Source organism: Scyliorhinus torazame, chromosome 16 (assembly GCF_047496885.1).
Source record: "Scyliorhinus torazame isolate Kashiwa2021f chromosome 16, sScyTor2.1, whole genome shotgun sequence".
In the NCBI taxonomy this organism is placed as follows: domain Eukaryota; kingdom Metazoa; phylum Chordata; class Chondrichthyes; order Carcharhiniformes; family Scyliorhinidae; genus Scyliorhinus; species Scyliorhinus torazame.
Window position 1 is genome coordinate 79,331,178 of NC_092722.1, and position 14,113 is coordinate 79,345,290.

General features: G+C 50.3%; 1 protein-coding gene across 5 annotated transcripts in view; it reads left to right on the top strand.

Moving 5' to 3' along the window:
• The window catches only part of LOC140392896 (glutathione S-transferase kappa 1-like), an 80,129-nt gene that overhangs the window by 23,817 nt on the left and 42,199 nt on the right, over window positions 1-14,113 (top strand). For all 5 annotated transcript variants that reach the window (XM_072478662.1, XM_072478664.1, XM_072478663.1 and 2 more), the window contains exons 5-6: window positions 10,636-10,736; window positions 13,652-13,687. In XM_072478662.1, coding sequence (XP_072334763.1) covers window positions 10,636-10,736; window positions 13,652-13,687 — 137 coding nt within the window. The remainder of the gene's footprint in view (window positions 1-10,635; window positions 10,737-13,651; window positions 13,688-14,113) is intronic.

Consider the following 14,113-nt stretch of genomic DNA (forward strand, 5'->3'; position numbering starts at 1 on the left):
TGTGGGTAGTCCATATCTAGTAAAGAATTTAAGTAACTTCTCCACAATCCTTTTAGCGGTAATATTCCGTACTGGAATGGCCTCTGGAAACCTAGTAGACACATCCATTATAGTCAAAAGATATTGATTCCCACTTTTTGTTTTAGGAAGCGGTCCTACACAATCAATTATGACCCTCGTAAAAGGTTCCTCAAATGCTGGAATGGGTATTAAGGGCGCTGGTTTTATCACTGCTTTTATCACTTGACATGTGTGACATGATTGACAAAATTGAACTACATCTTTATGTAGTCCAGGCCAATAAAAATGTTTCTGGATTTTAGTTTGAGTTTTCCTTATTCCCAAATGACCTCCCACTGGTACCTCATGTGCAACTCGCAACACCTCCTTTCTATACCCTACCGCAATACTATTTGATGAACTTCTGCCCACTTTTCATCCGCCTGCATATGTACAGGTCTCCATTTTCTCATCAAGACATCATTTTTACGGTAATAACACTCTGGTATACTCTCAGATTCCTCTTCCGTATATGCTTTCTGTATATCCGTTTTATTTCTACATCTTTCTGTTGTAACTCCGCCAATTTTCCTGAACTAAAAATATCCGCCTCATCCTCCGCCTGTTCTTGTTCTTTTTCAACCATCTGATCAAAAATCGTTTCTGATAATTGCACTTCAACTTCATCTTCACTCTTTGATTTCTCCTCTTGTCTTAACCTGTGACTTTGCGACCTTGTTACCACACAATCCGGAAAAATGCCAGGATATTCGTCCTTCAACACTTCAGTTGTCTAATTTTCCACTGGCTTATCAACCACAGCAGACATCACTCCCACCAGCGATCCAGCTACATCATTACCCAAGATAAACTGTATTCCTGGACAAGATAGTTTATCTATTACTCCACTTACCACTTCACCACTCTTCACTGGACTTTCCAACCTTACCTTATATAATGGAACTCCTCTTACCCTGAATTCCACATATCACCACCTTTTCTGGCAACATGCTTCCCAAACTACATAATTCCTCATCTCTTACCATTAAAGATTGACTAACCCCTGTATCTCTTAAAATTGTGACTTCTTTACCTGCTGCTCCTGATACACACGAGTAAACTTTACCCACACAAGTAAATTCTTTAAATACATCTGGCACCTTCTTAACAATTACTTCTTGAACAGGCTGTACAATAATTTGCACCTCCTTCGCTTCCCTTGGGCTTTCCTTTACCACTCTAACAAACCTCACTGTCTTATCCTGTTTTACCACATCAGCCTTTCCAATGCTTTTCTTCAACCACCAACACTGTGACTTTACACGGCCTAGTTTATTACAGTGAAAACATCTGAAACTTTTCATTTCTTTTCCACCCTCCTGGATTTCTCTTTAATCTGAGGTACACTCTCTTTATTGTCTCCCATCAGATCGCCTTTACCTTTATCACTTGAGTATTTCTCATGTCCCCAGTTTCTATCCCTCACCGGCGGAAACTGATGTTGGAAACCAATCTTTGATTTATGAACTAATTCATAATTATCTGCCATTTCCGCTGCTAATCTCGCAGTTTTAACCCTCTGTTCTTCCACATGAGTTCTCACTACATCAGGAATTGAATTTTTAAACTCCTCCAAAAGTATAATTTCTCTGAGAGCTTCATACGTTTGGTCTATTTTCAAAGCCCTTATCCACCAATCAAAATTACTCTGTTTGAGCCTTTCAAACTCCATGTATGTTTGACCAAATTCTTTCCTTAAATTTCTAAACCTTTGTCTGTTAGCTTCAGGCACTAGCTTATATGCACTTAAGATGGATTTCTTCACCTCCTCATACGTTCCAGATACCTCATCCGGTAGTGATGCAGACACTTCACTAGCCCGACCTACCAGCTTTGTTTGAATCAGTAACACCCACATGTCCTGTGGCCATTGCATTTGTTTAGCTACCTTCTCAAATGAAATGAAAAAGGGGTCTACCTCCTTCTCGTCAAACCTTGGCAATGCTTGGACATATTTAAATAGATCCCCACCACGTCTTCGACTATGACTCTCTGTCTCACAATCCTCATCCATCTCCTCCAACTGTACGTGTCCCTTTGCGTCTGCCAATGTTTCAGAGCCATTTTCCGAAGTTCAAACTCTCTTTTTCCCTTTCCTCTCTTATCTCTTTCTTTGTTTCTTTCTTCTCTCTCCTTTTCTTTTTCCTCTCTATCTTATTCTCTTTCTTTTACCACTCTCTCTCGTATCCAAGCCGCTTTAATTCTTTCTCATGTTCCATTTGTTTAATTTGCACCTGAATTTTTGCCATTTCCCATAAGTCAATCTCTATCTCAGGCAACTTTAAATGCTTAACCACCGCCATAATTACCTCATCTTTTCGCATTTTGTCAGGTAATGTTAACTGCAATGTTTTTGCCAGACCCAACAGTCTGCTTTTCGTCTCTGTCCGTAAAGTACTGCGTGTGACAGTCTCCACCCCCAAAAACATCTGAGCCTCTGAAAGAGCCATTGTCCACAACACACTTAAACTAAAATACCACACCGGAAAAGCAACAATCCTTCACTGTCTTTAAGTTCACAAAAGCCAATCCAATAGATAGACTTTGATCCCGGACGAGCCCCCAATTGTTATGGGCGAGGCGTTTTCAGAACCCCAAACTGTACCATGAGTTCAACCAACCTCTCCCTTTAATGGATTTGTTGCTTTTCCTAGCATACGGCTTGTTCCCTAGGTGTGGGATTACAATTATGGACATGTGGGTTTTTAAACACAAAACAATGTTTATTCCATGAACTCAACTTAAAATCTTAAATAAACATTGAATCTCTTAACACCCCTTCAAAGATAAAATATTACAACAGTAAATAATTCCTCAAAATGTTCCTTCAAACTTCCAAGAGACTTAACACATTTAAACAGAAACACATCAGGTTAAAGGCTTTACTATTATGAGTTTAAATCACCCAAATGATCCAGAGATAGTCTTTCATGGCAGAGATCACAGCAAAACCATTTCACTGCAAAACACAGACACTCCACAAGCTCTTTTCCTCCAAACTGCAGCTCTCTGGAAGGTATAAGCCACTGAGATCTCAGTTTTTACTTTGGAATGCGCCAACTCAGAGCTCTCACCCTTCTCAGTGTCCAGCGTGGTCTGGGCATCCCTTGTTACCACCTCGTCATTCCTGCCAAACCAGCGGAGCAGCACATCTTGGGCCTCTTCATTAAGCCCGTCTTTGCTCCTGCAAAATTAATTTCCGAGCATTTCATATTCGTCTTCATCGGGCTCACCTTCCACGCCATTACTTTCCGCCTCATCTTCGAGGTCAGCATACATGTCTTTGTAGTACTCATCGTCAGAATCAGCATCGTCTGCAATGATTTCCCCTGTGAAATATAACATTGCACACGGAATTATGTGTTCACGGAGGAGACAGCCAATTTCAAATTCAGCTTTGAGTTTCGCTGCCATGCTCTTATTTGACATTCCACCCTGTGGAACTTCAGGAGGACTGAAGAAATTAAAGAAAGATTCATTTGGTACAGTTTTCGTAACTTTTCTGTGAGTGATTCGAACTTCGGCTTAGTTTTAATTGTTTTCAATGTGACATTTTCCCCTTTCTTCCACTCAATCTGGCAGCCTGTGCACCCTATTATTTCTAGCTCGTCAAAGAATGAAGATTCAAGCTTGTCGGGCTGCGATTCCATCTGTATACTTTCGTAATCACCTCATTTGTAAAATACTCATTGGGCTCGAACTTAAACTCCAGAGTGAAGCTCCTCGGCTTCTCGTGCTCTGAACATTTAACATTCACATTTTGTAGATGCTTTAATACGGGCTCATCATGCTCCCGTATCATGCCTCTGAACACATGCACCTTCTTGAAGACTATTAACCAGGAACTGGAATACTGTGTGGCTCTTCCTTTTCTCCATTTGATTCATCATCTTCTGCCTGGATTTCTGCTGAATCCTCATCGAATGACTGCACTTTCGTACCTCACTGGGTTCTGTTGAGCTTGGCTGGCCATCCGCCAACTGGAGCGTACAGCCACTCAACTAAGTTCAGGGATTCACATGCATCCGCTCCTATGGTGGACCCGATTTTCATGTCCACAATACAAAACGGTAATATGTGTTGTGTCGTGCATGCAAAGTTCAAGTTCACATTCACCGGCCGTCTCCATCTTTATTGTACCGCAGTGTACCGGCAGTCCCGGCCGATCAACGACTAGTTGATCATGTGCCGCTTGTGCAAAGCGGACCGACTGAGGAGATTGGCTCTCGTTCGTATGTCGAGGTCGCATCGTACCAATGAGTCGCTTAACGTCACTAACATTCTCCACCTGGTTTTGATGGCTTCAGATTTGTCCTCACAAACGTCATTATTTGTTGGGATTATATCTTCTTCTTTATGGGTCGGCCTCTTCTGGCCCTTGGTAGCAATGAGATTGATGAAGAACTGTTTGTCGAGAGACATGTCATCCACCGCATCAACTAATCTGATCTGGTCCACTGGAGGACGCAAAAAACACAGTTTCGCAAAATGACCAACAAGGCCACACCTGGAACAAACTTTTCCAAAGGCCGAACATTGCCGTGGGCCTTGTCGGTTGCCACATTTCTGGCACAAGATGGTGGCTCCAGTCGGCCGCTTAAAATACCCACCTGCTGTCTTTGTAGTAATGGTGCTGGTGTCTTCCTCTATGTTGGTGCCAAAATGTTTCGAGCTGAGTGCGCTGTTTTGTTGTGCAGCCATCTCACTCGCAAGACACATCTTAATATGGCTTTCTGATTGAAGGCCATCTTTCTGGGTATGCGGACTAAATGTGTCACGTTCACATGCTTCGTTATTTTTCATAGAGCAGTACTGATCAAAGTGCTTTATCACCTCCTTGTAGCTCTTGTTCTGCTCTTCTCTGCCACAGGTGAAGGTATTATATAGATCTGCTGCTCGAGGACTTGCTGCCGCAATAAGCCTCTCGTCAGGCCGTGCCTGCAGGCCAAGGGCTACAATATAGAATCCGAATTTCTGCTTAAAAGCACGCCAATGTTTTTCTATGTTACCTGTGAATTGAAGCTGGTGGGGTCCCTTTAAACCTTCCACCTCTAACTTCAGTGTCTTTTACTGCTTTGAGTCACCAATAGCCGCAATTCACCAGGTTGGTTCTGCAGCCGATTTAACTTTGTCTTTCAGTTCGAACGTTACCTTAAAATCTTCAGCACTTCTGGTACCATGTTGTGTTCCGTGATCTAGTGTAGCAATGATTCTACAGAACTGTTGATGTTGAAATCAGAACAATGCTTTATTTATGTGCATGTGGTTAGGTAACGATAGGAATCTTACACAGACCAAGTTATTACAGAGTTTCTTTAGACTCTCCTGGAACTCGACTTATGTGTGACTATCCTTGTGTACACCTAACAACCTTCTGAAGAGAATACCTTGTTACATGATCTGCACCACCAACTATATACAATATTGTCTACAGGCATATCACCACAGGAGGGACTGAAATGAAATGAAAATCGTTTACTGTCACAAGTAGGCTTCAAATGAAGTTACTGTGAAAAGCCCCTAGTCGCCACATTCCGGCACCTCTTCGGGGAGGCTGGTACGGGAAGGAGGATATTACAGGGATAGGGAGGAGTGTAGAGGCTGGTAGCGATTACAGAAATAGGGAGGATTGTAGGGACTTGAGGAGATTACAGAGATTGTGCGTGTTAAAGGGGCTGGGGGGAGTATTAGGGGTGGAGTTACGAAGGTGCTGCGAGTTAGGATATGGGTGTTGAGGATCGGGTAACAGGAGGTGCTGCAAATTAGGATACGGAGGGTTGAGAAAGAGGTGCTGCAAGTTAGAATCCGGAGGGTTGGGGGTGGAGTAACGGTGGTACTGCGAATTAGGATATGGGGGGGATTGGGGGAGTGGAGGGGGGGTAAAGGGAGGCGATGCGAGTAGGATACAGGGGGTGGTAACAGGAGGTGCTGAGAGTTAGGATACGAGGGGGGTAATGGGAGGTGCAGAGAGTTAGGATACGGGGGTGGGGGTAACGGGAGGTGCTGAGAGTTAGGATACGGGGGTGGGGGTAACGGGAGGTGCTGAGAGTTAGGAAAGGGGGGTGGGGGTAACGGGAGGTGCTGAGAGTTAGGATACGGGGGTGGGGGTAACGGGAGGTGCTGTGAGTTAGGATACGGGGGTAGGGGTAACGGGAGGTGCTGAGAGTTAGGATACGGGGGGGTAACGGGTGGTGCTGAGAGTTAGGATACGGGGGGGGGTAACGGGAGGTGCTGAGAGTTAGGATACGGGGGGGTAACGGGAGATGCTGAGAGTTAGGGTACGGGGGGGGTAACGGGAGGTGCTGTGAGTTAGGATACGGGGGTGGGGGTTACGGGAAGTGCTGAGAGTTAGGATACGGGGGGGGTAACGGGAGGTGCTGAGAGTTAGGATACGGGGGGGGTAACGGGAGGTGCTGAGAGTTAGGATACGGGGGGGGTAACGGGAGGTGCTGAGAGTTAGGATACGGGGGGGGTAACGGCAGGTGCTGAGAGTTAGGATACGGGGGGGGTAACGGGAGGTGCTGAGAGTTAGGATACGGGGGTGGGGGTAACGGGAGGTGCTGAGAGTTAGGATACGGGGGGGGGGGTAACGGGAGGTGCTGAGAGTTAGGATACGGGGGGGGGATAACGGGAGGTGCTGAGAGTTAGGATACGGGGGGGGGGTAACGGGAGGTGCTGAGAGTTAGGATACGGGGGGGGTAACGGGAGGTGCTGAGAGTTAGGATACGGGGGGGGATAACGGGAGGTGCTGAGAGTTAGGATACGGGGGTGGGGGTAACGGGAGGTGCTGAGAGTTAGGATACGGGGGGGGTAACGGGAGGTGCTGAGAGTTAGGATACGGGGGGGTAACGGGTGGTGCTGAGAGTTAGGATACGGAGGGGGGTAACGGGAGGTGCTGAGAGTTAGGATGCGGGGGGGGGTAACGGGAGGTGCTGAGAGTTAGGATACGGGGGGGGTAACGGGAGGTGCTGAGAGTTAGGATGCGGGGGGGTAACGGGAGGTGCTGAGAGTTAGGGTACGGGGGGGGTAACGGCAGGTGCTGAGAGTTAGGATACGGGGGGGGGGGTAACGGGAGGTGCTCAGAGTTAGGATACGGGTGGGTAACGGGAGGTGCTGAGAGTTAGGATACGGGGGGGGGGGGTAACGGCAGGTGCTGAGAGTTAGGATACGGGGGGGGGGGTAACGGGAGGTGCTCAGAGTTAGGATACGGGGGGGTATCGGGAGGTGCTGAGAGTTAGGATACGGGGGGGGGGTAACGGCAGGTGCTGAGAGTTAGGATACGGGGGTGGGGGGTAACGGGAGGTGCTGTGAGTTAGGATACGGGGGTGGGGGGTAACGGGAGGTGCTGAGAGTTAGGATACGGGGGGGGGGTAACGGCAGGTGCTGAGAGTTAGGATACGGGGGGGTAACGGGAGGTGCTGAGAGTTAGGATACGGGGGTGGGGGTAACGGGAGGTGCTGAGAGTTAGGATACGGGGGGGTAACGGGAGGTGCTGAGAGTTAGGATACGGGGGGGTAACGGGAGATGCTGAGAGTTAGGATACGGGGGGGGGGTAACGGGAGGTGCTGAGAGTTAGGATACGGGGGGGGGTAACGGGAGGTGCTGAGAGTTAGGATACGGGGGGGGTAACGGGAGGTGCTGAGAGTTAGGATACGGGGGGGTAACGGCAGGTGCTGAGAGTTAGGGTACGGGGGGGGGGTAACGGGAGGTGCTGAGAGTTAGGATACGGGGCGGGTAACGGGAGGTGCTGAGAGTTAGGATACGGGGGGGGTAACGGGAGGTGCTGAGAGTTAGGATACGGGGGGGGGGTAACGGGAGGTGCTGAGAGTTAGGATACGGGGGGGGTAACGGCAGGTGCTGAGAGTTAGGATACGGGGGGGTAACGGGAGGTGCTGAGAGTTAGGATACTGGGGGGTAACGGGAGGTGCTGAGAGTTAGGATACGGGGGGGGGGGGTAACGGGAGGTGCTGAGAGTTAGGATACGGGGGGGGGGGTAACGGCAGGTGCTGAGAGTTAGGATACGGGGGGGTAACGGGAGGTGCTGAGAGTTAGGATACGGGGGGGGTAACGGGAGGTGCTGAGAGTTAGGATACGGGGGGGGTAACGGGAGGTGCTGAGAGTTAGGATACGGGGGGGGTAACGGGAGGTGCTGAGAGTTAGGATACGGGGGGGGGGGTAACGGCAGGTGCTGAGAGTTAGGATACGGGGGGGTAACGGGAGGTGCTGAGAGTTAGGATACGGGGGGGGTAACGGGAGGTGCTGAGAGTTAGGATACGGGGGGGTAACGGGAGGTGCTGAGGGTTAGGATACGGGGGGGGGTAACGGGAGGTGCTGAGAGTTAGGATACGGGGGGGTAACGGGAGGTGCTGAGAGTTAGGATACGGGGGGGGGTAACGGGAGGTGCTGAGAGTTAGGATACGGGGGGGTAACGGCAGGTGCTGAGAGTTAGGATACGGGGGGGGGGTAACGGGAGGTGCTGAGAGTTAGGATACGGGGGGGTAACGGGTGGTGCTGAGAGTTAGGATACGGGGGGGGGTAACGGGAGGTGCTGAGAGTTAGGATACGGGGGGGGGGTAACGGCAGGTGCTGAGAGTTAGGATACGGGGGGGTAACGGGAGGTGCTGAGAGTTAGGATACGGGGGGGTAACGGGAGGTGCTGAGAGTTAGGATACGGGGGGGGGTAACGGGAGGTGCTGAGAGTTAGGATACGGGGGGGTAACGGCAGGTGCTGAGAGTTAGGATACGGGGGTGGGGGTAACGGGAGGTGCTGAGAGTTAGGATACGGGGGGGGGGTAACGGGAGGTGCTGAGAGTTGGGATACGGGGTGTTGCAGGGGTTTGGTGGCGGACACGGTTTTAGATGAGCTGACGTTGACGGAAGGGGGAATGTGAGAGACCCGCCAGGAGGGCGGAGGTATAGTCATGTCGGAGGAAATGAAGGCATGGATGAGGGTTTCTGCAGCGGATCAGCTGTGCCTGTGGTGGAGGCCGACGATATTGTGGAAGTGGAGATAGGCGATCGAGTGGATGGTATGGAATGTGCTGTCCACCCGCCCTGCATTATGGATGGAACATTCTCCAGCCCCTCAGCACCAGCCATTGCTTGCCAGTCTAATGGAACCTCTCTCTCTCCCTCTGTCTCTCTCTCACACTCTGGCTCTCGCTCTCTTTCTGGCTCTCGCTCTCTTTCTGGCTCTCGCTCTCGCTCTCTCCCTCTTTCTCTCTCTCTCTCCCTCTGTCTCGGTCTCTCCCTCCCTCTGTCTCTCTCCCCCTCTGCCCCTCTCTCTCTCCCTCTGCCTCTCTCTCTCCCTCTGCCGCTCTCTCTCTCTTCCTCTGTCACTCTCCCTCTGTGTCTGCCTCTGCCTCTCTCTGTGGTCTCCCTCTCTGCACACTTTCCCTCTATCACTCTCTGTCTCTTTCTCCCTCTCTCTCCCTCTGTCATTCTGTCTCTCTCACTCCATTTCCCTCTGTATCTCTCACTCTGACCCTCGCTCTGTCTCTCCCTCTCTCTTTCTCAATCTCGCTCTCTCTGTCTCTCTCCGTCTCTCTCTGTCTCTGTCTCTCTCTCTCTCGCTCTGTCTCTCTCCATCTCTCTCTCTCTCTCTCTCACTCTCTCTCTCTCCCTCTGTCTCTCTCTCACACTCTGGCTCTCGCTCTCTTTCTGGCTCTCGCTCTCGCTCTCTCCCTTTGTCTCTCTCGCCCTCTGTCTATCTCTCTCTCTCTCTCTCTTTCCCTCTCTCTCTCCCTCTGTCTCGGTCTCTCCCTCCCTTTGTCTCTCTCTCCCTCTGCCCCTCTCTCTCTCCCTCTGCCTCTCTCTCTCCCTCTGCCGCTCTCTCTCTCTTCCTCTGTCACTCTCCTTCTGTGTCTGCCTCTGCCTCTCTCTGTGGTCTCTCTCTCTGCAATTTCCCTCTGTCTCCCTCTATCACTCTCTGTCTCTTTCTCCCTCTCTCTCCCTCTGTCATTCTGTCTCTCTCACTCCATTTCCCTCTGTATCTCTCACTCTGTCCCTCGCTCTGTCTCTCCCTCTCTCTTTCTCAATCTCGCTCTCTCTGTCTCTCTCTGTTTGCCTCTGTCTCTCTCTCTGTCTCTCTCCGTCTCTGTCTCTCTCTCTCGCTCTGTCTCTCTCCATCTCTCTCTCTCTCTCTCTCACTCTCTGTCTCTCTCTCTGTCTCTGTCTCTGTCTCTCTCCCTTTGTCTCTCGCTTTCTCCCTCTGTGTCTGCCTCTGTATCCCTGTGTATCTCTCTCTCTAACTCTCTCCCTCCATCTCTCTCTCTCTCTCAATCCTTCTGTCTTTTTCTGACCCTTTCTCTCTCTATCACTCCGTTTCCCTCTGTATCTCTCTCTGTATCTCCCTCTCTGTCTCTCTCTCTCTCCCTCTGTCTCTCTCTCCCTCTCTCTCTGTCTCTCTCTTTCTCACTCTCACTCTCTCTCTCTTTCTCACTCTCACTCTCTCTCTGTCACACTCTCTCTGTCTCTCTCTCTCTCTCTCTCTCTCTTTCTCGCTCTGTATCTCTCTCTCACTCTCTGTCCCTCTGTCTCTGTCTCTCCCTCTCTCCCACTCTCTCTCACTCACAGGCAGTCTCTATGCAATGCGTTTCATCACTGCAGTCCAGGTATCGCACCCAGAGCTTGTTGAACAGGTTTCTCGAGAAATTTGGATGAGGATTTGGTCCAGGGTAAGACATTCTGGTATCCGAAACTGAAAAAACAGACACCAACAGAGTCCCATAGAGGGAGATTGACACTGTCCCCCAACCCCGTGTTATACCTTTCCTGAAAGTGTTTGATGGGGACAGTGTAGAGGGAGCTTTACTCTGTATCTAACCCCGTGCTGTACCTGTCCTGGGAGTGTTTGATGGGGACAGTGTAGAGGGAGCTTTACTCTGTATCTAACCTCGTGCTGTACCTGTCCTGAAAGTGTTTGATGGGGACAGTGTAGTGGGAGCTTTACTCTGTATCTAACCCCATGCTGTACCTGTCCTGGGAGTGTTTGATGGGGACAGTGTAGAGGGAGCTTTACTCTGTATCTAACCCCGTGCTGTACCTGTCCTGGGAGTGTTTGATGGGGACAGTGTAGAGGGAGCTTTACTCTGTATCTAACCCCGTGCTGTACCTATCCTGGGAGTGTTTGATGGGGACAGTGTAGAGGGAGCTTTACTCTGTATCTAACCCCGTGCTGTACCTGTCCTGGGAGTGTTTGATGGGGACAGTGTAGAGGGAGCTTTACTCTGTATCTAACGCCGTGCTGTACCTGTCCTGGGAGTGTTTGATGGGGACAGTGTAGAGGGAGATTTACTCTGTATCTAACCCCGTGCTGTACCTGTCCTGGGAGTGTTTGATGGGGACAGTGTAGAGGGAGCTTTACACTGTATCCAACCCCGTGCTGTACCTGTCCTGGGAGTGTTTGATCGGGACAGTGTAGAGGAAGCTTTACTCTGCATCAGACCTCGTTCTGTACCTGTCCTGGGTGTGTTTGATGGGAACAGTGTAGAGGGAGCTTTATTCTGTATCTAACCCCATGCTGTACGTGTCCTGGGAGTGTTTGATGGGGACAGTGTAGAGGGAGCTTTACTCTGTATCCAACACCGTGCTGGACCTGTCCTGGGAGTGTTTGATGGGGACAGTGTAGAGGGAGCTTTACTCTGTATCTAACCCCGTGCTGTTCCTGTCCTGGGCGTGTTTAGTGGGGACAGTGTAGAGGGAGCTTTACTCTGTATCTAACCCTGTGCTGTACCTGTCCTGGGAGTGTTTGATGGGGACAGTGTAGAGGGAGCTTTACTCTGTATCTAACCCTGTGCTGTACCAGTCCTGGGAGTGGTTGATGGGGACCGAGTAGAGGGAGCTTTACTCTGTATCTAACCCTGTGCTGTACCTGTCCTGGGAGTGTTTGATGGGGACAGAGTAGAGGGAGCTTTACTCTGTATCTAACCCTGTGCTGTACCTGTCCTGGGAGTGTTTGATGGGGACAGTGTGGAGGGAGGTTTACTCTGTATCTAACCCCGTGCTGTACCTGCCCTGGGAGTGTTTTATGTGGACAATGTAGAGGGAGCTTTACTCTGAATCTAACCCCGTGCTGTACCTGTCCTGGGAGTGTTTGATGTGGACAGTGCAGAGGGAGCTTTACTCTGTATTTAACCCCGTGCTGTACCTGTCCTGGGAGTGTTTGATGGGGACAGTGTAGAGGGAGCTTTACTCTGTATCTAACCCCGTGCTGTACCTGTCCTGGGAGTGTTTGATGGGGACAGTGTGGAGGGAGATTTACTCTGTATCTAACCCCGTGCTGTACCTGTCCTGGGAGTGTTTGATGTGGACAGTGTAGAGGGAGCTTTACTCTGTATCTAACCCTGTGCTGTAGCTGTCCTGGGAGTGTTTGATGTGGACAGTGTAGAGGGAGCTTTACTCTGTATCCAACCCCGTGCTGTACCTGTCCTGGGAGTGTTTGATGTGGACAGTGTAGAGGGAGCTTTACTCTGTATCTAACCCCGTGCTGGACCTGTCCTGGGAGTGTTTGATGTGGACAGTGTAGAGGGAGCTTTACTCTGTATCTAACCCGTGCTGTACCTGTCCTGGGAGTGTTTGATGGGGACAGTGTAGAGGGAGCTTTACTCTGTATCTAACCCTGTGCTGTCCCTGTCCTGGGAGTGTTTGATGGGGACAGTGTAGAGGGAGCTTTACTCTATATCTAACCCTGTGCTGTACCTGTCCTGGTAGTGTTTGATGGGGACAGTGTGGAGGGAGGTTTACTCTGTATCTAAGCCCATGCTGTACCTGTCCTGGGAGTGTTTGATGTGGACAGTGAAGAGGGAGCTTTACTCTGTATCTAACCCCGTGCTGTACCTGTCCTGGGAGTGTTTGATGTGGACAGTGTCGAGGGAGCTTTACTCTGTATCTAACCCCGTGCTGTACCTGTCCTGGGAGTGTTTGATGGGGACAGTGTAGAGGGAGCTTTACTCTGTATCTAACCCTGTGCTGTCCCTGTCCTGGGAATGTTTGATGGGGACAGTGGTGAGGGAGCTTTACTCTGTATCTAACCCCGTGCTGTACATGTCCTGGGAGTGTTTGATAGGGACAGTGTAGAGGGAGCTTTAATCTGTATCTAACTCCGTGCTGTACCTGACCTGGGAGTGATTGATGGGGACAGTTTTGAGGGAGCTTTACTCTGTATCTAACCCGGTGCTGTACCTGTCCTGGGAGTGTTTGATGGGACAGTATAGAGGGAGCTTTACTCTGTATCTAACCCCGTGCTGTACCTGTCCTGGGAGTGTTTGATGGGGACAGTGTAGAGGGAGCTTTATCTGTATCTAACCCCGTGCTGTACCTGCCCTGGGAGTGTTTGATGGGGACAGTGTAGAGGGAGCTTTACTCTGTATCTAACCCCATGCTGTACCTGTCCTGGGAGTGTTTGATGAGGACAGTATAGAGGGAGCTTTACTCTGTATCTAACCCTGTGCTGTATCTGTCCTGGGAGTGTTTGATGGGGCAGTGTAGAGGGAGATTTACTCTGTATCTAACCCCGAGCTGTACCTGTCCTGGGAGTGTTTGAAGGGGACTGTGTGGTGGGAGATGTAATGGTGTGATGTTTAATCCACAGGATGAAGATATTACACAACAGGACAGTTTGTTCGCTGTGCGTATTTCACTGTGGGATCAGGTGATGGGATTGAGTGATGGGAGGTTCATTTTGTTGGGTATTACCTCGGCTATTTTGAACATGGCGCCAGGCACCATGGTGGGCTGGGACCACAGAGGCAGCTGTAAGATGTCGGCCCCCATGATCGGCCGGGCGCCCTTGCTTCTGACTCGCCCGACCTGTCCCCCAGCCGCCCATAAGGCCCCCCCCCCCCCCGCCGGTGTTCGATTTCATCCGCCCCCCCCCACCACGTGAGTCCTGGCAGCATGTTTGTTCCACGCCATCGGGAACTCGGCCGGGTGGGAGCGGGGGATTGCTGTGCGGGCCTCTGGCGCCCCCCAGCCATGCGGAGTAAATTGCAAAAACGCCGATTCTCGGGACCCGGAGAATCGCCGGAGCAGCACCGGGCCCAATTCCGTCGGG